Source organism: Pristiophorus japonicus, chromosome 4 (genome assembly GCF_044704955.1).
Source record: "Pristiophorus japonicus isolate sPriJap1 chromosome 4, sPriJap1.hap1, whole genome shotgun sequence".
Taxonomy (NCBI): Eukaryota; Metazoa; Chordata; class Chondrichthyes; family Pristiophoridae; genus Pristiophorus; species Pristiophorus japonicus.
The window spans coordinates 121711436-121736788 of NC_091980.1; the positions used below are offsets into that span (position 1 = coordinate 121711436).

The 25353-nt window shown below is 43.1% G+C and overlaps 1 protein-coding gene across 2 annotated transcripts in view; it reads left to right on the top strand.

The window, feature by feature from the left end:
* The window catches only part of LOC139263049 (slit homolog 3 protein-like), a 625025-nt gene that overhangs the window by 463923 nt on the left and 135749 nt on the right, over positions 1 to 25353 (top strand). For both annotated transcript variants that reach the window (XM_070878558.1, XM_070878557.1), the window contains one exon: positions 23355 to 23505. In XM_070878558.1, the coding sequence (XP_070734659.1) occupies positions 23355 to 23505 (151 nt within the window). The remainder of the gene's footprint in view (positions 1 to 23354; positions 23506 to 25353) is intronic.

Sequence of the window (25353 nt, forward strand, 5' to 3'; positions counted from 1 at the left end):
CACTGTTCATTTCTCCAGCAAAATCCGTGAGTGGAGGACAGTTCCATAATACAAATTATGTGCGGAAAATTAAACCCAGTCACTTATAGCTGTACGATCTCCCGGTGTGATTGACGGGGGAATTAGCGCATCATCTCCATTTTGGCCGGGAATAGAGATGTCACTAGTATATGCAGCCATTTATTGCGACCTTTCTGTTTGTCTGAATACTCATCACTTTGTCTAAAACCATAACAGTGTCACATTTCATCAGGAATTCAATCCTGGCTGTGAAATCTTTTGGATTATTGCAGTAGCCCTTTAACATATAGCTCATCAAATTATTGATCCTTTATAGAAAAGTTGATGGTTTAATTTATAGTTTCCTATTAGAAGCAGATTTAGGTTCAAGCTATTTGTATTTCCCAGCAAGTGTTAAAAGATGGCAAGCCAGCTGATAGTAATAGATACTATGGATCACTAGACTGTCAACTGGCTATACTTACAGTCTACTGCATTTGCCATTATTCCTTCTTCTGAAAGATTAGGTACAGATATGCTGAGAACCTCTCATGATGCCTGCTGCCTGGTTGAAAATGACCAAGCCATTATCTCTAATGGGATTCTGCTGGTATGACTCAATTTCATTTTGTCGTGACGGTGTGAAAATTACTTGAGGCTGGTATCCTGGAGATCATCTTTCAAATCCACCTTGACTAATTTCTCTATAGCCAGAGGTTGCTAGAATCTGTGGATAAATATGGCAAGATTTCCCTAATTTAATTCAGTTCATTTAGTTTCATCACAGGTATAGGTTGCTGCCTGAAGTTATGTTTTAAAAAAAAATAACTCAAAAGAGCCTTATTATTTTGGTTTGAGAAAAAAACAGTTCGAGCATTATGGTGAGAGTTAAGGAATGCATTGTGTTTTTAATAATCTGACAGTGTATTCTTGCTTCTGTGTAATTTTACTTCTTAATAAAGACAAATTGGATTTTAGCCTGATCCAAATGGTCTGTTAGCGCAGTGGTTTCTGCACATTCAGAGAGTTCTGAAACACAGTGGGCAGGCCGTATTATTTCCAAAATGTCCTTAAAGTAAAAGAGTTCATTGTTCTTCTGGTGGTGTTGCTATCCTAGATATTTTGTGGATAAGAAAGACATGCATTTATGTAGCACCTTTCACAACCTCAAGACGCCACAAAGTGCTTTACAGCTAATGAAGTTTTTTTTTAATTGAAGTGTAGGAATCGGAAACTCAGCAGCCAATTTGCACACAACAAGCTCCCACAAACTGCAAAGGACCAGATAATCTGTTTTTTTGTGATGTTGATTGAGTGATACATGTTGACCAGGACACCGGGGATAACTCCACTGCTCTTCTTCAAAATAGTGCCACCTGAAAGAGCAGACGGGGCCTCGGTTTAACATCTCATCTGAAAGACGACATTTCCAACTGCGCAGCACTCCTTCAGTGCTGCACTGGAGTGACAGCCTAGATTTATGTGCTCAAGTCCCTGGAGTGGGTCTTGAGCCCTCAACCTCCTGACTCAGAGGTGAAAGTACTACAAACTGAGCCACGGCTGACAGTAAGATTGAGTTTTAGTTCATAGGAAGTGCAGCTGTGGTAATGGAAGCTGCTTTTTGTGAACAGCATGAGTAAAAGTACTGGGAATTATCCTGAATTGTAACAACACCATTAACTAAAAGTAGATTCCACTGTACTTGCCTATAAAGGATAAGAGCTGTACACCATTGCACAGGCTGCACAATATTTGTTTTTACCAGAAGTGAATACGGTTGATATGACAACTGCATCTGCTTGAGACATGTATTCTCTTTATCGCCAATGCAGCTTGTACTGCTCTTAATCAATTCCTCTAGCATGGTGAATATTACTTAACATCATTCATAGTCCACAGTTGTTTTGTTCGCTACATCTGGATAATAACCAGGAGCAGGAAAACTGGCCACAGCAGTTGCCTGAAGTAACAAAGGATGGTGGAACTGTACCCAGGGTAAGCTGTGACTCTTGAAAGGAGAAAATTGAGAGGGGTGTGGAAGAAGTGATGAGTTGCTTATATATTACCCAGTTTGCACTGTGTTCTGCGGATCCATGTTGTCAGTGGGAATTTGGAAAGTTAACTCCTTTGGTGGAGAAGATTGTGGCTCATGTTGGCAATGTGTTACATATCAGCTGGGGCCCAGAAGAGCCGAGGGCCCAGGGGCAGCACGGGCCAGCCCACACTACGATATGTGTGCGCACTAGGTCCATGCAGCAGAGCAGGTTTCCAATCGTCCTGGTTAACCCTTGCCACTGGATAAAGGCCTAGCTCTGTCAAGCCCGTGTGGTGGCTGATATGCAACGGTCACCACACATTAAAAAAATCCACGAACAGGCATCTTCCACCCCTGGAGCTCAAGACTGGAATATCAGGTCATTGAAACTTCTGGGAACTCATCCCTTTTGGTGTGGAAGCAAGTCATCCTCGTTCGAGGGACTGCCTATGATGATCAGCTGGACTAGAATCTTCTCTTCCCTGATTAAGCATCCCAATTCCCGAGTAGTACGAGTACAAACATGAGGCAAATTAAGCCTGACTGTTCATTTGTTGTCCAGTGCTATACCTTACATCCCGAGGATTGGAAAGAATCCCATAGGACACTTGGGACTGGGGCAAGGCAAGAGGGAGTTTCAGACACACCAGTGAAGTCAGCTGAAGTTAGACTACACAGACCCATTCATAATTTTGAGATGGAGTTCATAGTTTGGCAAGGATATGGAATTGGAAGACTCTTAAAGCTGAACCTACTAAGACTTGAAAGGCTGCTCAGTGGGTTACATTGTTATAATTTGACAGTGTGGGCTCAGGAAGAGGAAGATGAACCAAAGAAGGAGAGAAATATTTGAAAGAAAAAAATGCAGGTTTGGCTCATGCCAATAGGATTGAGGCCAAAGAGAGAGAATGTAGACATGCAACCAGATGTTAGTCTTGGTCTCAAATGAACATCTGTCCATTCCAATGAGTTGTATAATGGAGCTGAATTAACATTAGTTGCAGGTATCTCACCCAGTTTCTCCCTGATTTTGCTCTTCGAATCCCTCCTTTCCTGAAAGCTCAAGCTATAGGTATTGTTTCACTGGTGCTGTTAACCCTTCAGCCCCTCACCAAAGGGCTATTCTTCATGTGTGAGCCTAGGCGGTGAGCATTTGCATGCTATTCAACTGGGCTGGGTCATCACAACTGAATCTTATCACTTTGCATCTATGCACAGGTACTTCTGTCAGGGATCACTGGAGAGAGTCAAGAGCAGGAATCTTGGGGAATATTTCCCATTCCCTCGCCCAGAAACATTGGACACCACCAAATGGCATTGATTAAATGAATAGAGAACAGGGACCCTTCTAATCTTTAGGGTTCAGTAGCACGCCTCACAGCATATTTACTCATTGAGCTGTTGTAAAGTTAGTTGGTGCAGAGACACATTCCTTGTCTATTTTATAGGATTCCAGTGTCTTTAAATCCCTCCAGGGGCCCACCCTCCCAACCTCTGAAACACCCTCCAGTCCTATAACACTTCTCTAAGCACTGTGTTCTTTTGATTCCAGCCTCCAGTGCATTTACCCCTCCCTTTGCTTAACCTTTGGTGACTGTGTTGAGCCAAATAGGTATCACTTGCTAGAATTGCTTCCTTTAAGCCGCTTTGTCTCACCATCTCTCTCTACCCTTGAAGACCATCCTTAAAACCCACCATTTTGACCAAGCATTTGGTCATCCAACTTGATCTCTCCTTTTTGGGTGGTGTCCATTTTTCCCATGCCTCTGTATACCTTGAGACTTTTATTTTGCATTAAAGGCACTATATACATGTAAGTTATTGTTCTTCTTATCGGTGGAAAATAAACCACCATAATACTGTTAATAGTTGAGACTGGAGTGTTCTAACTATAATGTCACTTCACCGAGTTCTGCTATCCTACTAAAACAAAACCAAGATGGTACAATCCCTTTGCACTGTGCTGTGTTCCGGTGGTTATTTTTTTCCACCTATAAGAAGAACAATAACTTACATGGAGATAGTGTCTTAAAATAAAAGTTTCAAGGTATTCAGGAAGGCCAGTGGTATCTTGGCCTTAATTGCAAAGGGGATGGAGTATAAAAGCAGGGAAGTCTTGCTACAGCTATATAAGGTATTGGTGAGGCCACACCTGGAATACTGCATGCAGTTTTGATTTCCATATTGACAAAAGGATATGCTTACTTTTGGAGGCAGTTCAGAGAAAGTTCACTACGTTGATTCCGGGAATGAGGGGGTTAACTTATGAGGAAAGGTTGAGTAGGTTGGGCCTCTATTCATTGGAATTCAGAAGAATGAGAGTTGATCTTATCAAAACGTATAAGATTATGAAGGGGCTTGACAAGGTGGATGCAGAGAGGATGTTTCCACTGATGGTGGAGACTAGAATTAGAGGGCATGATCTTCGAATAAGGAGCCGCCCATTTAAAACAGAGATGAGAAATTTCTTCTTTCACAGGATTGTAAATCTGTGGAATTCTCTGCCTCAGAGAGCTGTGGAAGCTGGGACATTGAATAAATTTAAGACCAAAATATACAGGTTCTTAAACGATAAGGGGATAAGGGGTTATGGGGAGCGGGCAGGAGCTGAGTCCATGATCAGATCAGCCATGATCTTATTGAATGGCGGAACAGGCTCGAGAGGCTTTATGGCCTACTCCTGATCCTATTTCTTATGTTCTTATAAAGAAACTGACAAACAACTCCTGGATTGACACACCATACCATTAAATGATGCCATAAGGCATTAAGTACAAAAGCAAGGAAGTTATGTTAAACTGTTAAATCACTGGTTAGGCCTCAGCTGGAGTATTGCGTCCAATTCTGGGCACCACACGTTAGGAAGGATGTCAAGACCCTGGAGAATGTGCAGAGGTGATTTATCAGAATGATACCAGGGATGAGGGATTTCAGTTATGTGGAGAAGCTGGGATTGTTCTCAGTGGAGTGAATTGCAAAGCCACAGGGACTAACACTGAACCATGTGGAGTTTATTATCAAATACTCAACTTTGGCCCAATTTGGATCACTTTGGGTACTCCACAGCTGTCCCTTTTATTTATTTATGTATTTATTTATTTATTTATATTATATTATATATATATTTATAAAAAAATGCACGTACAGGGTAATGTGTTTTCAGTCAGGTGCCATTTTTCCTGTCACACCCTAAAAGCATAGTAAATAGCTGATGCTTGGTGGTCCATGGTAACAGGTTTCTGGGATTTTCATTTATACAAAATGTTTTGGTTATAACAGCCGGAATGAATATTGGTGAAACCTGTCCACTGAGAGCAGTTGAGTTGAAATGCAAGTCAAGGCTGAAATTTGAATTCGGGCCCACCTGAAGGGAAATCCAGAACTTTAATTGGAATTCAAGTGGGCCTCTTTGAATGGGAGTCCAGCAGTCTACAACTCATGCTGTCAAACCTGGGACTGGAGCGGGGCCCCTCCAAATGAAAGTTCAGCACTCTACAATTTAAGCTGTCAAAGCCCTGAGCCTGGGGTCGTCTGAATGGAACTCCACCATTACTGGAGCTTAAGACTTGAAAATAAGCTGAATCCCTCTGAAGAGAACCCTGTGCTCTCCAATTACTGTGCCACCTTAAATGTGGAATTACATTTTAACTTTATCCAAATGCAATTTTGGCTGAAAAATTGCCCTTTTATATTTTTTTGATCTTAGCTGTTTGCTAAATGTCTTCGGTATAGGTGAGATCTTCTAGGTAGTGGTCTTAAACACAGACAGCGATACAAACACAAACAGATGGACGGGGCACGGTAGTTTATTTTGGAATTTATGATTTAAAAATTTCCAATGGCGGCTGTCCAGCCACCTATCACATGATCATCCCCAGCTGTTTTTTTAGCATTAATTCTGAACATTTACCTAATCAAACAATCCCCAAAGCATTGCTCCTGAACAGATTGTACTCATACGTTCTGTGCTTAAAAACAATAATCCATTTATAAACTGCTGAGGGTATCTTGGCACAATGCAATAGCACCGTTGTTCCTCTTTCTATAATGTGGCAACCTTGGGTTATATCGAGCAGAATATCACTCACAGCATAGCAAAGCAATAAATGCTTTGCCATGCTGTAGTTTAAAGATACTGATATTGTTGATGAATACATAACTAATTTAGATATTGTTATCTGTCTGAATTTGGATTTTTGGAGAGGCACATTGAGTTAACCCTCTAAAATAACCAAAACTTGTTGGAGTGAGGTTATTTTGTGTGGTTACTTTATTAATGAGATCATCATAAACATTTAGCGCATTTGTCACTTTATCACTATCTAAATCAAAACTCTTGGTGTTACAGTGAGGGTGTATTATATCAGCTTGTTACTGTGCTACTGAACTGTACACAGTTATCTTACATACCTGTCTGCATGGATTTGTGAACTTACCATGACCTTTACAAGCACTGTAACTTTTCCATGTATGTAAATGTTGAAAGTACAATTTATTTTTCAAAGAAGACCAGTTTGGCGACAACACAAAGTAAAATTTGTTACTGGTGTCCTATCTTACTGGAATAACAGGCAAGTGGATTCAAATAAGGGAATTTATCAGCTTCGCAACAGACTATGGACGGACACTTGCCATCTAACTCCTCCCATTTCCATCACTTGTTAATTCAGAAAGAATGACACTAAGTGACAACATAGAATTGATATGGCCGGCATTAATAGTTCAGGCAAGTCGGAGCTGTCAGCAGCGGACAGATTTTAGCTGTGATATTTCTATTTGCGAGTCGCAAACCAAAAGCATCAGTTTGCATCAATGAGAGTAAGCAAGAGAAATGACAGGGACTATTGGCAAGTGGAGCTGTGAGATCATGAGGCAGGGGGAGCAGGAGATCGCAATCTCCTGCATGAGATTTCACCCCCACCACCCTGAATTGCGGTTGTCATCTCTGGTTGGATGTATTCCTGGAGATCTCATCATATGACCTTTCCCCTTCAGTTGCCCCGCCCCCACACTCCCATCATTGGTCTCCCAACATGTCTATCCTCATGGGACACCGCCTTCTCATGCCAAGTGGAAAGCAAACAGACTCTTAGTTACCCAATTGGATGATTCTTGACTGTCAGTCAAACTGCCTTTTTCCGCACCTCCAATGTTTTTATAACTTATAAACGAAAGTGTTCAACGAAAATTTTAAAAACACTTTTTAATGCCACTATGATTTTTCTCCTGGGTTGCTCGCAATCATGTCCAGGAGAATAGTCTTTAATTCCAGGAGGCTCCAGGACAGTCCTGGAGGGTTGGCAACCCTCCCCTGAATGGAGGACAGTTGACAGGCCTGGAGAAGGACCTCTAAGTTTTGATGCTTTCAGACTCATGAAATAAACACAGTGACGCGGTGTGATCAGTGTAAGATGCTACATGTCTTCTGCAGGAGAACGGCACAGGTTCTGCTGTGCACTGCTTAGTATTCTTCACACATCACCTGTGAGGTGAAAGCTTCAATAAATACCCTCAGCTTGTGACTTCACGTCATCATATCTGTTAAGTTACAATTGTCTTCCACAAATCAGTTGGTGCTTGGCTCTGGGCAAGAGCAGGTGGTCTTCATTAACTCATGATTATAGGAGGACATGATGCTATTGTTAAAATGCATTTTGAATGTTTTGTCTTGTGCCAAGCTTTAGTGCAGTCTGTAGCAGCTTGTCGTTTGTTGGTAATGTCAATTGCTTGTTAAGGATAGGTGTTACTTCTCTATGCTATGTAACACAAGGTCATATCTAACACAAGTACTCATCAGGAGAGGGTGTAGGTGATCAGCAACTACCACTGGCGAGGTGGGGAGGGAGTTCTGAGCTATGGTGGGGGCGGGGGATGAACAATTACGAAATACCATGTGTTGTAAGCAGCAGGCCCTGTAAGCTGTACTGTCGTTTACATTCCACAGTAGGATTTTGAGAACCCTGTGAGTCCTGCTTTGGGATCTTGAGATCCTATGCAATGAAGAGAGATGAGATGGCGAATATGCTAGCTGCTACGTCATTAATGGCCACTTGGGTGAAGTCCAATTGACCAAGTTTTTTGGTCACTTGTCCTAATGTCTCCTCCTTTGTTTCAGTGTCAACTATTTTGTCTGATTTCGCTGCTGTGAAACACCTTGGAACATTTTACTACATTAAAGGTGCTATATCAATGCAAATTATTTTTTTCTTTTTTAATCATTCATGGGATGTGAGCATTGCTGGCAAGATCAGCATTTATTGCCCATCCCTAATTGCCCTTGAGAATGTGTTGGTGAGCCACATTCTTGAACCGCTACAGTCCGTGAGGTAAAGGTACTTCTGTAGTGCTGTTAAGGAAGCAGTTGCAGGATTTTGACCCAGCGACAATGAAGGAACAGTGATATATTTCCAAGTCAGAATGGTGTGTGTGACTTGGAGGGAAACTTGCAGGTGGTGGTGTTCCCATGCTGCCCTTGTCCTTCTAGGTGGTAGAGGTCGCGGATTTGGGAGGTGCTGTCGAAGAAGTCTTGGTGAGTTGCTGCAGTGCATCTTGTAGATGGTACACGCTGCAGGCTTAGTCCGCTGGTGGCAGAGGGAGTGAATGTTTAAGGTGTTGGATGAGGTGTCAATCAAATGGGCTGCTTTGTCCTGGAAAGTGTTGAGCGTCTTGAGTGTTGTTGGAGCTGCACTCATCCAAGCAAGTGGAGAGTATTCGATCACACTCCTGACTGGTGTCTTGTAGATGGTGTAAAGGCTTTGGGGAGTCAGGAGGTGAGTCACTCGCTACAGAATACCCAGCCTCTGACCTGCTCTTGTAGCCAGAGTATTTATGTTCAGCTTCTGGTCAATAGTGACCCCCCAGGATGTTGATGATGGGAGATTCGGCAATGGTAATCTCATTGAATGTCAAGAGGAGGTGGCTAGACTCTCTTGTGTGGCACAAATGTTAGTTGTCACTTATCAGCCCAAGCCTGAATGTTGTTCAGGTCTTGATGCATGCGGCTACGGGGATTGCTTCATTATCTGAGGAGTTGTGAATGGAACTGATCATCATCAGCGAACATCCCCACTTCTGACCTTATGATGGAACTCATCATCATCAGCGAAAATCCCCACTTCTGACCTTATGATGGAGAGAAGGTCAATGATGAAACAGTTGAAGAAGGTTGGGCCTAGGGCATTGCCCTGAGGAACTTATGCAGCGATATCCTGGGGCTGATATGATTGGCTGCAACAACCTCAGCCATCTTCCTTTGTGCTGGGTATGACTCCAGCCAGTAGGGAGTTTTCTCCTTGATTCCCATTGACTTCAGTGTTACTAGGGCTCCTTGATGCCACAATCGATCAAATGCTGCCTTGATGTCAAGGAAAGTCACTCTCACCTCACCTCTGAAAATCGGCTCTTTTGGACCAAGGCTGTAATGAGCTATGGAGCCGAGTGGTCCTACTGTAACCCAAACTGAGCATCATTGAGCAGGTTATTAGTGAGTCATCATCATAGGCAGTCCCTCAAAATCAAGGAAGACTTGCTTCTGCTCTAAAAGTGAGTTTTCAGGTGACTACAGTCCAATACAGGAATTACAGTCTCTGTAACAGGTGGGACAGACAGTCGTTGGAGGAAAGGGCGGGTGGGAGTCTGGTTTGCCGCATGCTCTTTCCGCTGCCTGCGCTTGATTGCTGCATCCTCTCGAGGTGCTCAACACTCTCCCGGATGCTCTTCCTCCACTTTTGGCGGTCTTGGGTCAGGAATTCCAAGGTGCCACTGGGGATGTTGCACTTTATCAAGGAGGCTTTGAGGGTAGGAGTTCTGAGTACAGCGCTTGCTTTGGGAGTCTGTGTCAGACATGCGGACGATGTGGCCCGCCCAACGGAGCTGGTCGAGTGTGGTCAGTGCTTCGTTGCTGGGGATGTTGACCTGAGCGGAGTTGGTGAGTAGGTGCTGCTTAATAACACTGTCGGCGGCACCTTCCATCACCTTGCATAGACTGATGGAGGGGATGGCGGGGGGAGGGTGACGGGGGGGGGGGGGGCGGTGGAGAGTAATAGGCCGGATTGAATTTGTCCTGATTTTTGTGGGCATAACATACCAGGATAATTTTTCACATTGTTGGGTTGATGTCAAGTTGTACTGGCACAGTTGTTATTGTTACCGAACTCCTGAAAGCAGCTTTAAGTGGCTACATGTTGCACTTACAAACTTGTGCCAATTAATAAAATGGTTCTTCTCTTCAGTACGGGCCGGGGTGGAGGTGGGGTGAGATTGCGGTGGGGGGTGATGCTTGAGTACTCGGGCATCATAGGCTGTTAATTAATTACTTTGCCTGAACCTTGTATTTATCAAGAGGCTTTTAACAGCTGCGTGTGAAACAATGATTTTCTGCAGCATATACATTGCCTGATTTTTGCAAATCAACTGATGTGTTTAAGCTGATGATGTGAAATATCCAGACATGGAAATGTGCCTGCAGCCAGCCTCCTCTGAGCTTAGAGTTTATTGATAGTTTTCTCTTGTCTATTCTATCTACTAACTGGTTATGAACTTCATCACTGAACCAGGTAATCTGTAATATCTACCTGGGTTTAAATCGACAGTGGAGTCCGCTGCCTGGTGTTGCTAGTTAACAGCTTGTTCTAATTGAATGATTTGGCATTATAATGTTTTTTTTTGCATGGATAAATCATTGACTGCCAGCCGAGCTTCCAGATTGTGCTCACCAGCTTTCTTCGTTCTCTCTTGCCTTTCTGCTATCCTTGGCGTTGCCTAACACTGGCTCTGATTCTAAGCGAGGTGTTCTGTTGTGCTTGATCTAACCATGTGGTTCCAAGCTATGAGTAAAACATGGTTTCGTCAAGCACCATGGTACGCCTCGTGTCTTTCTGCAGCATGACAAGCACCTCCTCCCTCGCTCCAACAAGTCGGGGATGCTAATGACGTTTACTGAGGGAAGAGCAAAAATTCAAAGATCTGAAATATGACTCAAAGGTACTTGATATTGATCTGCCCAAGTAGTTCAAAGAATGCTCTATGCTTGTCTTTTCTCTAACTCCTCTGCAGTATAGCAGCAGTTGTTATGGGTTTTTCATAAGCAATGACTAATGATTTGGGTAAAAATAAGTAGAGTGGGTCAGGAAGGGACAGAGTGAGTAACAAAGGTAATAGGGCATCAGTGACATCAGGGAAAAATAGAAAAAAAGTCAAAGCTAAAGGCACAATATCTGAATGCATGAAGCATTCGTAACAAAATAGATGAATTAATAACTCAGATAGAAATTAATAGGTTTGATCTAATAGCCATTACGGAGATGTGGTTGCAAATTGACCAAGGTTGGGAACTAAATTTTCCAGGATAGGCAAAATGAAAAAGGAGGAGGGGTAGCCCTGATAATAAAGGATGGAATATAGACAGCAGAGAGAGAAAGGATCTTAGCTCAGAAAATCAAGAAGTAGAATCAGTTTGGGTGGAGCTGAGAAACTGCAAGGGGCAGAAAACATTGGTGGGAGTTGTTTATAAGCCCTCAAACAGTAGTGGTAATGTAGGGCAGAGTATAAATCAGGAAATTAGAGGTGCATATAACAAGATTAATACAGTAATCATGAGGGCCATTAATCTACATAATCTGCAAACCAAATTTGCAGTAATAGTGTGGAGGACGAATTCATGGAATGTATACAAGATGGTTTTCTAGATCAGTGTGTTGAGGAATCAACTAGGGAACTATTTAAAATCTGGTATTATGCAATGAGAAAGGGTTAATGAATAACCTTGTATTCAAAAACCCCACAGGAAAAGTAGACCAACCGTGGCTAACAAGGGAAGTTAAAGCAGGAAAGGGGTACTGAGGGAATGATCAGCCATGATCTTATTGAATGATGGTGCAGGCTCGAAGGGCCGAATGGCCCACTCCTGCACCTATTTTCTATGTTTCTATCTGAAACTAAGGTCTTAAATCTAAACAAAGCGAACTAAGTAGGTACAAGGGGCGAGTTGGCTAAGGTAGATTGGGAAACTACATTAAAAGCTATAATGATAGACATGCAATGGCTAGCATTTAAAGAATTAATACATCATTTACAACAAACATACATGCATTTAAGGCACAAAAACCCTACAGGAAAAGTAGTCCAACCGTGGCTAACAAGCGAAGTTAAAGTTAAAGATGGTATTAGATCAAAGGAAGAGATTTATAATGTTGCCAAAAAGAACAGTAAACCCGAGCATTGGGAGGATTTTAGAATTCAGCAAAGGAGGACCAAGAATTTGCTAAAGAAAGGGAAAATAGAATTTGAGAGTAAACTAGTGAGAGACATATAAACAGACTGTAAAAGCTTCTATAGGTATGTAAAAAGGAAAAGATTAGTGAAAGAAAATGTGGGTCCCTTACAGGCTGAGACAGGAAAAATTATAATGAGGAATAAGGAAATGGCAGCAAAATTAAACAAATACTTTGGGAGCAAAATTGCCCCGCACCCCGTTTGGAGGTGGTAACCTTCCAGGGCCAGGACATTTATCACCCAACCTGGAGATACCGCCCCTGGCATGGAATTCGGCCCTTCTGCCCCTCAATGGAGGTGGAGAACCCTCTTGGGTGCCAGGCCACTGTCCCGGCCAAAATCCTCCCTGGTGGCCCAGTGGACACTCCTGAAGTGGCTTTAGAATTCGCAGTGGGTCTCCCCTTTAACTGAAGGGGAGAGACATTGTGACTGCGGCAGAGAAAAACTTTAAAAAATGGTAGGTGCCTTTTGGGCAACGGGTAAGATGTCTTATTTCAATTATATAGGGCCCTGGTGAGACCACACCTGGAGTATTGTGTACAGTTTTGAGCTCCTTATCTAAGGAAGTATAGTATTAGGCAGTCCCTCGTATCGAGGATGACTTGCTTCCACACCAAAAAGGGATGAGTTCACAGGTGTTTCAATGAGGGACCTGACTTCTAGGTCCCGAACTACAGATTGAAGGGTGGTAACTACAGATTGAAGGGTGGAAGATGCCTGTGTGTGGATTATTTTAATGTGGGGTGGCCGTTGCACACCAGCCACCACACGGGCTTGATAGAGCTAGGTCTTGATCCAGTGGCAAGGGTTAACCAACACGACTGGAGACCAAGCTCTGCTGTACAGACCTAATGTGCACACATGCTCCTACTATCCATAGATCGTAGTGTGGGCTAGCCCGTGCTGCCCCTGGGGCCTCGCCTCTCCTGTCTTCTAAGGAAGTATATACTTGCCATAAAGGGAGTACAACAAAGGTTCACCAGACTGATTCCTGGGATGGGGGGATTGTCCTATGAGGAGAGATTGAGTAGACTAGGCCTGTGTTCGCTAGAGTTTAGAAGAATGATAGGTGATCTCATACAAAATTCTTATAGGGCTTGACAGGGTAGATGCAGGGAGGATGTTTCCTCTGGCTGGAGATTCTAGAACCAGGGGTCACAGTCCCAGAATAAGGGGTCAGCCATTTAGGACTGAGATGAGGAGAAATGTCTTCATTCAGAGGATGGTGAATCTTTGGAATTCTCTACCCCAGAGGGCTGTGGAGGCTCAGTCGTTGAGTATATTCAAGACAGAGATTGCTGGAGTTTTGGATAGTAAGGAAATCCAGGGATATGGGGATAGTGCAGGCAAGTGTAGTTGAGGTAGAAGATCAGCCATGATCTTATTGAATGGCAGAGCAGGCTCGAGGGGCCAAATGGCCTACTCCTGCTATTTCTTAAATTCTTATGTTCTTAATAGTGGTATTAATGAAAATTGGGGGGTGGCGGGGGGAGGGTCAGAGCACTCAGAACCCAAATAATGCTGGATAAGTCATGTCAAAATAAGTTATATAAAAATAAGAAATAGAACATTTTCAAGTCAATTTTTTTTTACGCAGAGAATTGTTATAATCTGCTTGCCTGTGTTAGATCAGATTTCCTTGTATCTGTTTAGATTAGAAACATAGAAACATAGAAAATAGGTACAGGAGTAGGCCATTCGGCCCTTCGAGCCTGCACCGCCATTCAATAAGATCATGGCTGATCATTCCCTCAGTACCCCTTTCCTGCTTTCTCTCCATACCCCTTGATCCCCTTAGCCGTAAGGGCCATATATAACTCCCTCTTGAATATGTCCAATGAACTGGCATCAACAACTCTCTGTGGCAGGGAATTCCACAGGTTAACCACTCTCTGTGTGAAGAAGTTTCTCCTTATGTCAGTCCTAAATGGCTAACCCTTATCCTAAGACTTTGCCCCCTGGTTCTGGACTTCCCCAACATCAAGAACATTCTTCCTGCATCTAACCTGTCCAGTCCCATCAGAATCTTGTATGTTTCTATGAGATCCCCTCTCATCCTTCTAAACTTCAGTGAATAAAGGCCCAGTTGATCCAGTTTCTCCTCATATGTCAGTCCAGCCATCCTTGGAATTAATCTGGTGAACCTTCGCTGCACTCCCTCAATAGCAAGAACGTCCTTCCTCAGATTAGGAGACCAAAACTGAATAAAATATTCCAGGTGAGGCCTCACCAAGGCCCTGTAATACTGCAGTAAGACCTCCCTGCTCCTATACTCAAATCCCCTCGCTATGAAGGCCAACATACCATTTGCTTTCTTCACCGCCTGCTGTACCTGCATGCCAACCTTCAATGACTGATGAACCATGACACCCAGGTCTCGTTGTACCTCCCCTTTTCCTAATCTGCCGCCATTCAGATAATATTCTGCCATCGTGTTTTTGCCCCCAAAATAGATAACCTCACATTTATCCACATTATACTGCATCTGCCATGCATTTGCCCACTCACCTAACCTATCCAAGTCACCCTGCAGCCTCTTAGCATCCCCCTCACAGCTCACACCGCTACCCAGTTTAATGTCATCTGCAAACTTGGAGATATTATACTCAATTCCTTCATCCAAATCGTTAATGTATATTGTAAAGAGCTGGGGTCCCAGCACTGAGCCCTGCGGCACCCCACTAGTCACTGCCTGCCATTCTGAAAAGGACCCGTTTATCCCGACTCTCTGCTTCCTGTCTGCCAACCAGTTCTCTAAAAACGTCAGTACTTTACCCCCAATACCATGCGCTTTGATTTTGCACACCAATCTCTTGTGCGGGACCTTGTCAAAAGCCTTTTGAAAATCCAATTACACCACATCCACTGGTTCTCCCTTGTCCACTCTGCTAGTTACATCCTCAAAAAATTCCAGAAGATTCGTCAAGCATGATTTCCCTTTCATTAATCCATGCTGACTTGGACCGATTCTGTCCCTGCTTTCCAAATGCGCTGCTATTTCATCCTTAATGATCGATTCCAACATTTTCCCCACTACTGATGTCAGGCTAACCGGTCTATAATTACCCATTTTCTCTCTCCCTCCTTTTTTAAAAAATAGTGTTACATTAGCTACTCTCCAGTCCCTCCATAGGAACTGATCCAGAGTCGATAGACTGTTGGAAAATGATCACCAATGCATCCACTATTTCTAGGGCCACTTCCTTAACTACTCTGGGATGCAGACAATCGGGCCCCGGGGATTTATCGGCCTTCAATCCCATCAATTTCCCTAACACAATTTCCCGCCTAATAAGGATATCCTTCAGTTCCTCCTTCTCACTAAACCCACTGTCCCCTAGTACATTTGGAAGGTTATTTGTGTCTTCCTTAGTGAAGACAGTACCAATGTATTTGTTCAATTGATCTGCCATTTCTTTGTTCCCCATTATAAATTCACCTGAATCCGACTGCAAGGGACCTCCATTTATCTTCGCTAATCTTTTACTCTTCACGTATTTATAGAAGCTTTTTCAGTCAGTTTTTATGTTCTCTGCAAGCTTCCTCTCATACTCTATTTTCACCCTCTTAATTAAACCCTTAGTCTTCCTCTGTTGAATTCTAAATTTCTCCCAGTTTTCAGGTTTGTTACTTTTTCTAGCCAATTTATATGCCTCTTCCTTGGTTTTAACACTATCCTTAATTTCCCTTCTTAGCCACAATTGAGCCACCTTCCCCATTTTATTTTTACTCCAGACAGGGATGTACAATTGCTGAAGTTCATCCATGTGATCTTTAAATATTTGCCATTGCTTATCCAATGTGAAACCTTTAAGTATACTTTGCCAGTCTATTCTAGCCAATTCACGCCTCATACCATTGAAGTTAACTTTCCTTATGTTCAGGACCCTAGTTTCCGAATTAACTGTATCACTCTCCAGCTTAATAGAGAATTCTACCATATTATGGTCACTCTTCCCCAAGGGGCCTCGCACAACAAGATTGCCAATTAGTCCCTTTTCATTACACATCACCCAGTCTAGGATGGCCAGCTCTCTAGTTGGTTCCTTGACATATTGGTCTAGAAAACCATCCCTAATATTCTCCAGGAAATCCTCCTCCACCGCATTGCTACCAGTTTGGTTAGCCCAATCAATGTGTAGATTAAAGTCACCCATGATAACTGCTGTACCTTTATTGCACACATCCTTTATTTCTTGTTTGATGCTGTCCCCAACCTCACTACTACTGTTTGGTAGTCTGTACACAACTCCCACTAGCGTTTTCTGCCCTTTGGTATTCCGCAGCTCCATCCATACTGATTCCAGATCATTCAGGCTAATGTCCCTCCTTACGATTGCATTAATTTCCTCTTTAACCAGCAACGCCACCCTGCCTCCTTTTCCTCCCTGCCTATCCTTCCTAAATGTTGAATACCCCTGGATGTTAAGTTCCCAGCCTTGGTCACCCTGGAGCCATGTCTCTGTGATGCCAATTCCATCATATCCGTTAATTGCTGTCTGCACAGTTAATTCGTCCACCTTATTCCAAATACTCCTCGCATTGAGGCACAGAGCCTTCAGGCTTGTCTTTTTAACACACTTTGCCCCTTTCGAATTTTGTTGTAATGTGGCCCTTTTTGTTTTTTGCTTTGGGTTTCTCCGTGCTCCACTTTTACTATTCTCCTTTCTATCTTTTGCTTCTGCCTCCATTTTATTTCCCTCTATCTCCCTGCATAGGTTCCCATCCCCTTGCCATGTTAGTTTAACTCCTCCCGAACAGCACTAGCAAACACTCCCCCTAGGACATTGGTTCTGGTCCTGCCCAGCTGCAGACCGTCGGTTTGTACTGGTCCCACCTCCCCCAGAACCGGTTCCAATGTCCCAAAAATTTGAATCCCTCTCTTTTGCAGCACTCCTCAAGCCACGTATTCATCTGGGCTATCCTGCGATTCCTACTCTGACTAGCACGTGCCAATGGTAGCAATCCTGAGATTACTACTTTTGAGGTCCAACTTTTTAATTTAGTTCCTAGCTCCTTAAATAGAGTTTATTTTACTTGAACTAGATCAAAGCTGATGTTACCTATACCGGGTGTGAGTTTGTTGTTTGTGCACTCGATCAGAGGTGCTTGTACTGGTTCTGGATCATTAGTTGTTTATTTCTATGTTATTTCTGAGGTGCCTTACAACCTTAAACATTTTATATGCTTTCTTCCCATCCAAAAACGTGGGTTAGACGTCAGCTCTGGAACCTGGGTTCAATTTGGGCCCAGACTGATGGGATCAAAGCCTCCTCTAACTGCTGGCTGTAAGTGTTTGGGCAGTCTCAATCAAGTTCTTCGTAGATCTGCACCAAACGCTGCCCCTAATTTGACACTAATTGACCATGTTAAGAAGAGAAGCCACAAGATGGCTGGTGTGGGGAATGGTCACAGTGGTGTTCTTCTGAGGTTGGGACTGAGGCAGAGCAGAGGGAGCTTTGCTCTGCATTTAACTCTGGACCTGAACTTGTTTGATACTGAAACTGAGCACCCGAAATTAGCAGAGTTCCATTCTCCAGCACTGAGTTCCATTCCCTCACCCAATGAGCATAACAAATGATGACTCAAATTCATTCTGTCTTGATGTTCTGACTAGCCAATATAACAGACATCACTGGGTGTAGCATTACTGCACCTGCAGTCTACATAGTGCATGGATTTGGAGAACAATGACCTCATGCTATCCAAATCTCCAAAATGTAACAAATGGGTGTAAAAGAAATTCAGTTTCTGCACTCCAGGCTTGTGCCACGAGTACATAATATGTTAATGTGTCGTCCCAACCAATGATCTTCGATCTCCTCCGTCTGGGAGCATAGAAGCCAAGTGTTTTCCCCTTTGTATTTCCTGAGCCAATAGCCTGCTGATTCTTTCCATGTTGGCCGTATTTATAAGCCTTTTTTCTCTCTGGTTCAAGTTGGTCAATTTGGACTAAGTGAGTGGGCAAAACTACAGCAGGTGAAGTTCAATGTGGGGAAGAGTGAGATCATCCACTTTGGATCTGAGAAAGACAAATTGGACATTAAAAATATTTTCTTAATGGTGAGCTAAGGAGAAACAAAGGGTTTCGGGTGTCCATGCGCACAAATCACTAAAAGTTAGTGCACAGGTACAAAATGGCTAATGTAATGTTGCCCTATATCTCAACGAGGTTGGAATACAAAAGTGAGGAAATGACGCTTCAGTTGTACAGAGCCTTGAACAGACTCCATCTGGAGTACTGTGTTTAGTTTTGAGCACCTAATCTTGGGAAGGATATATTGGCCTTGGGCCTACAGCACAGATTCATCAGAATGATAACGAGACTTAAAGGGTTAAATTATTAGGTCAGGTTGCATATGCGTTCTATTAAGGAACACAAAAAATAATTAAAAGTTGAAAAATTATAACTAATATTGAGTGTCTGAATGAAAGGACCATGGTGACCAGAGAGGCAAGTATTACCAGATGAATGAATGTTGATTATAATACTGACAATGAGAAACCAGATGGTGAAGAAATACAGGAGCCCATCCTTGTAGATAAATCATGAATTTGGATGTTTATTCACTTGTGGAAAAACCATTCATTTTTTTTCTTATTGTAGAGTCAGAATTTGTGAAGCAATACACTTAGTGTGTTTATATATCATTTTATGTTTACATCTATTCCATTTAAGTCCCAAGGCACTTCACAGGAGCATTATCAAATAAAATTTGCCACCGAGTCACATAAGCAGATATTAGGGCAGATGATCAAAAGCTTAGTCAAAGAGGTAGGTTTTAAGGAGCATTTTATAGGAGGAAAGGTAGAGAGGCGGAGAGGTTTAAGGAAGAAATATCAGAACTTAGGGCCTAAGCAGCTGAAGGCATGTCCACCAATGGTGGGGTAATGAAAATTGGAGCTATGCAAGAGGTCAAAATTGGAGGAGTGTAGAGATCTCAGAGGGTTGGAGGAGGTTACAGAGATAGGAAGGGGCGAGGTCATCAAGGGATTGAAAACAAGGATGAGAATTTTAATATTGCTGTGTTGCCGGACCAGTAGCTAATGTAGATCAGCGAGCATGGGGGTAATGGGTGAATGGGACTTGGTGCAAGTTAGGATACGGGCAGCACAATTGTGGTTGAGCTCAAGTTTATGTAGGGTGGAAGATGGGAGGCTGTCCAGGGGAGCCTTGAACTAGTCAAGTCTAAAGGGAACAAAGGCATTTATGGGGGTTTCAGAGGCAGATGTGCTGAGGTGGGGTGGAAGCAGGTGATTTTATTGCAAAGCCACTATGTAATTAGCTACCAGGATATTTCTGATCGTGGCCATGGGTATGTCTCCTTTCCTGTGAAGAGACACTTCACCTTCACTGGTAACCTTCTCACAGTATCTTGGTTGAGACCAGGAGCTCCTCGGTTGCAGAGTAGAACTTGTCTCTTTCCAATGTGTAGCAGATCCTGTTAGAATTATAACAGAACCACCTCCACACTGACCTCCTCCTCCATTTTGAAACAATGGTTGGAAGTTCTGCATCAGAAAAATGAATACTTACTACACCTAAATCATCATCACGTGAAGAAATTTACCGGTCACACTACTGATGTTTAGTAGACATGTTGGGAGAACCTGGATTGCTACAACATTTATTTCACATAGAAAATGTATCGCTTTTGGTTTTGTGTCATCAGAATAAATTCAGTGCCACATGGAACTAAGTTCATCAGAACTTATGTGAACTTTAAAACGAATCAAAGTTGGTAGATCTAGTATTGTAGAGTAATGATGGAAACCAAGTAAACCCAGACTACCACATGCACTTGAAGTGCCATAATCTACAATGCTACGGCCCAAGAGCTGGAAAGTGGGATTAGGCTGGATAGCTCCTTGTCTGCCGGCACAAACACGATGGGCCAAATGGCCTCCTTCTGTGCTGTAAATTTCTATGATTCCATCACCAAATATCAGTAATCTACAATTCATAACTATCCTTCCAGACACTAAATTGAAAACTTTTTACAGTGGCTTTGGTAAGCACGTCTGTCTTTTTGTTTAATCTTTGCTCCACAAAGTTATTTACAAGGTCGGGTGTTACAGTGTACTGATAGCCTTTTACACTGTTGCACCATGACTAGCAGCATATGGGTTTGCTCCCAAGAGTTCCCACACAGTGGACTCCTGACCTCAGCCAGGATGTTCAGACAAACTACTTCATGGAGGCTCCAATGTTATCTCAGAGGGAAAGCCGTGCACCTCCCAAAAAACACCTCCAAAGTGGAATTGGTGGAAACCTGGCAAAATGTCTCTCAGCCCTATTAGCTGGGGAATGCGAGCATCACAAGAGCCAGGGTTTTCCGCCTGTGTGCTCACTAGCCTTTAATTTCCCACCCATTAAAACAAATGGGAGGGAAATCACAGGCTTGTCATGCACTTATGTGGAAAAACCCTAGTTAGGGAAAGGCAAGAGAACAAATTAACTGACAAAATAGAAAGAACATTTTATTCAAATTGATCAGTTTTGGAGGTGAAGAATTGCAGCTTTTTCAGGACCCAACGAACACACTTGGGGGAAAGGACAGTGTGACTATGTATCAGAGGGTTGGGCTGTAAACTGCTGTGGCAGGTGTAACTGAGTAAAGTCGACAATGTGTTGGTGCCAAAGCATCTGGACAAGGTCTCCTGTCACTAGCTTCTTGACCTTACAATTCTTATCCCCGATATATTTTATCAAATGCACCCCCTAATATCAGAAGCACTTTACTACATGCTTGCCTTGTACCTGTAAAAATCACTTTGGACAGGTTTGTACTATTGCAGACTCAGTAGGTCACACAATGAATGATGGAGGCTTATGCATTCACGGGCTCAGTCAGTGCTGTGGAGTCAGCCTGTCACTGGTGATCAAATTGGGATTTGCTAAGATGTGGCATTTACCCTTAGCCCTGCATAACTGTTGACTCTTCCCCTGTATCCTTGAATCCCACCTTTTGTACTGCCAACTCAAAACTTACTCAGAAGACATGAAGGCTATAAACAGATAAATGTACAGACAATACTGCCAGATGTAAGAGTTGCACAGCTAGCTGATTTCTGAAAGTGTTTCAGTACTGCACTAAGTACTTTCACTGCAATAAATTGCACAATTGATGTTCATTACAAAAAAAAACAAAAGAAAGCCTTCATTAATATAAATGCCATGGAAACAAGATATCCAATGTCACAGGTGCCAGACTGCTGAACAACATCAACCCTGATTTCTCAGTGTGCCGTGAGCTTAAATTTTAAAGATTAAAAAAATGCTTTACCACGGTGTGTGTTACTAAAATAATATACAAGTATTTAGAATGAAAATATAAATTACATTTATATAAATAAAGCATGAGAACAATTGTATTGAAAAGTGATCGGAGGAATTGGAGGAGTAGTGCAAGGACCCACATCAAAACAGAATAGCAGGTGCTGTGGGGTAGTTTTGTTTAATGATGCAAAATATATTGGCAGTAAATGAACATAAGCAGACCTGGCTCTGTTTTTTAAAAGTTGTTTTGGGGATATGGGTGACGTTGGAAAGACTGCATTTATTGCCCTTCCCCTGTCGCTCTGAGCAGCTGGATAGCCGCTTGAACTGTGCGACTGTTTTTACAACCGAGCTGCTCACAGGGCCGCTTCAGAGGGTATTCTGAGTCAACCACTTAATGTAGGACTGGTGTCGCATGTAGGTCAGATAGACAGCGGGAAAGGTTCCCTTTCCTGAAGGACATCAGTTGGGTTTTTATGACAACAGCTCTCATGATCATTTTATTCCAGGCGCCAACACATCAATTAGTAGGTTTATTAAATTCAATTTTGTTTTCATGATATGGGAGTCACTGGCAATGCCGGCATTTATTGGCCATCCCTAGTTGCCTTGAGAAGGGGAATGATGGGCCTTCTCCTTTAACTGCTGTAGTCCACGTGCTTATGGTGCTCCCACAGTAAGGTTTAGGTAGGGAGTTCCAGGATATTGACCCAGCAATAAATGAAGGAACGGCGATACACTTTCAGGTCAAGATTGTGCATGATTTGGAGCGGAACTTGAAGATAATTGGCGGTGTTTCCATGATATTACTGCTCTTGCAGGAAATGAACATAAGCAGGCCTGGCTCATTTTTAGTGGTAGAGGTCACAGGGGTGAAAGGTGTTGTTGATGTGTGATTGGTAACCTACTGCAGTGCATGTTGTAGATTGTACAACTGCAGCCACAGTGCACTGGCGATGGAGCGGGTGGATGCTGACTCCAACGGTGGGGTACTGATAAAACAAACAGTCCTGTCCTGGCCAGTATTGACTTTCTTGAGTGTTGCTGTGACATTCCACTTAAACTTACCATGACGAGATTTGAACTCACAGCTTTTGGGTTGCGAACCCTTATCATGGCCATTGCCCACTGTACAGTTCAACTGAGTAAGCCTAGGGAGAGGGGCCAGGCAGTGAGCAGAAAAGGGGAAGACTGTGCCTCCCCATGTCTTAATCATCCTTTTTTAAAGAAACCTTTCCTACTGATGCGTGAGCTAAATCAGATCACAACGTTACAAGTATCAGCCAGGATTCCAGTTTATGATCACTGCCTCCTGACAGACATCGGGTTGAACAATAGATGCACAACCTTTCTCAGTGCCATCCTGTAAACAGCTTCCAGGAGGCACACAAGTGCAGTCTGTGAGAACGTTGCAGCCAATTTTTTCTCTTCTTCAAGGAAGCACCTGCTGGAGTGGCGTGACAGCGCAGTTGAGATGGGACCAGTTGTGGTACAGACTGGATGGACCAGTAGGTCTTTACCTGTCTGTCATTTTTCATAAGTTCGTATGCGCTTGGGAACTCGCCATCTGGCCAGTCATGGATTGCAATCAAGATACATCTTGCAGCATATTGCTACTCTAAAACACTGTGCTGCTTGGGTTGATAATCTTTAACCATTTGTCTTGTGTGCAAACATAGTTAAAAGTTACGTCAAATCAAATTTAAAGAGCGAAGAGGGACATTATCATTAATGCTCCTAATTAGTTGTGATCGGTATTGTGCACAGGGTCAGAGGACTACCGAACCAAGCTAAGCAGTGACTGCTTCATGGACCTGGTTTGCCCCGAGAAATGTCGCTGTGAAGGCACTGTCGTGGACTGCTCCAACCAGAAGCTCATCAGAATACCCAGCCATCTTCCAGAATACACCACTGAACTGTAAGTCATTTTACAGGTGAACTCCCCTGTTAATACTGGGACAGAAGTTATAGCCTCCCAACCAGGAGATAACTGTATAACATAACATGCCGCCTCTGACGAGTGATGCCTTTGGTTTTGTAGGTGGAAAGGAACTAAAATTGTTGAAATATTATTAGGTTAAGATGGTATAATATCACTGCACTCTTGAAATATTGTGGACAAACACTTTTATTAAAGGAAAGTGAACTTCTCCAATGGCTCAATAGGTAAAGGTATTGCTTCATGCGTTATTAAGCCACGCGGACCGATTAGAAGGTCAATTAGCCTATCTCAGCCGGGGCAGCAGGACTGATACAGTTGTCCTCGTATCCTCGGCCTGGGGAGGGAGAAAAAACAGTCATGATTTTAGTTTCCGATTACTCTTCAGTAACCCGGCCCGGGTAACTCATGTACATGGACACTGGATGAAGACAAGGTGCGGACTCAGGTGTGATGCCTTCATAGTAAAATAACCTACCAATGTTTGATAACCAGGTTTGCATATAAAAAGAATGACCACTTGGGCTGCTGGTTTCACTTACGCCATACCCAGCCTTTGGGAAAGGAAGGGGCAGAAACTGGAGGTAATTGGAAAGAATAATAAGTCAGAGCAGAGGTTGAGTTTTGGGAATAGGGTGTAAGAGACTCACCTCAGAAGTAAGACTAGCCCCTTTCTGCCCAGCTCTCCATTGGTTCAAGCTGAATGTAAATTGTGATGTAACTACATCACATGTACATTTGTTTGAATTATGGAGGAGATTGGTGTCAAGTGCAGTGAATGCAGGTTTGCTTGAAAAGGGAGTGGGACAGATTCCAGATTCAATAGGGATCAAAGGGGTATCAGTCTGAGTGCAAGTGGGAAAAGGATGAAAATGGTCTGAACTAGTTGGAGCAAAACATAGACCAAAACAATGTTGATGGGGCTGGATGGCTTTTTCTTGTTGGGTGGCAGTGTGAGCAGCGAGGAGGATGCTATGAGGCTGCAGAGTGACTTGGATAGGTTAGGTGAGTGGGCAAATGCATGGCAGATGAAGTATAATGTGGATAAATGTAAGGTTATCCACTTTGGTGGTAAAAACAGAGATTCAGACTATTATCTGAATGGTGACAGATTAGGAAAAGGGGAGGTGCAACGAGACCTGGGTGTCATGGTACATCAGTCATTGAAGGTTGGCATGCAGGTACAGCAGGCGGTTAAGAAAGCAAATGGCTTGTTGGCCTTCATAGCAAGGGGATTTGAGTACAGGGGCAGGGAGGTGTTGCTACAGTTGTATAGGGCCTTGGTGAGGCCACACCTGGAGTATTGTGTACAGTTTTGGTTTCCTAACTTGAGGAAGGACATTTTTGCTATTGAGGGAGTGCAGCGAAGGTTCACCAGACTGATTCCCGGGATGGCGGGACTGACATATCAAGAAAGACTGGATCAACTGGGCTTGTATTCACTGGAGTTCAGAAGAATGAGAGGGGATCTCATAGAAACGTTTAAAATTCTGACGGGTTTAGACAGGTTAGATGCAGGAAGAATGTTCCCAATGTTGGGGAAGTCCAGAACCAGGGGTCACAGGCTAAGGATAAGGGGTAAGCCATTTAGAACTGAGATGAGGAGAAACTTCTTCACCCAGAGAGTGGTGAACCTGTGGAATTCGCTGCCAATTCACTAAATATATTCAAAAAAGGAGTTAGATGTAGCCTTACTACTATGGGGATCAAGGGGTATGGCGATAAAGCAGGAATGGGGTACTGAAGTTGCATGTTCAGCCATGAACTCATTGAATGGTGGTGCAGGCTTGAAGGGCCGAATGGCCTACTCCTGCACCTATTTTCTAT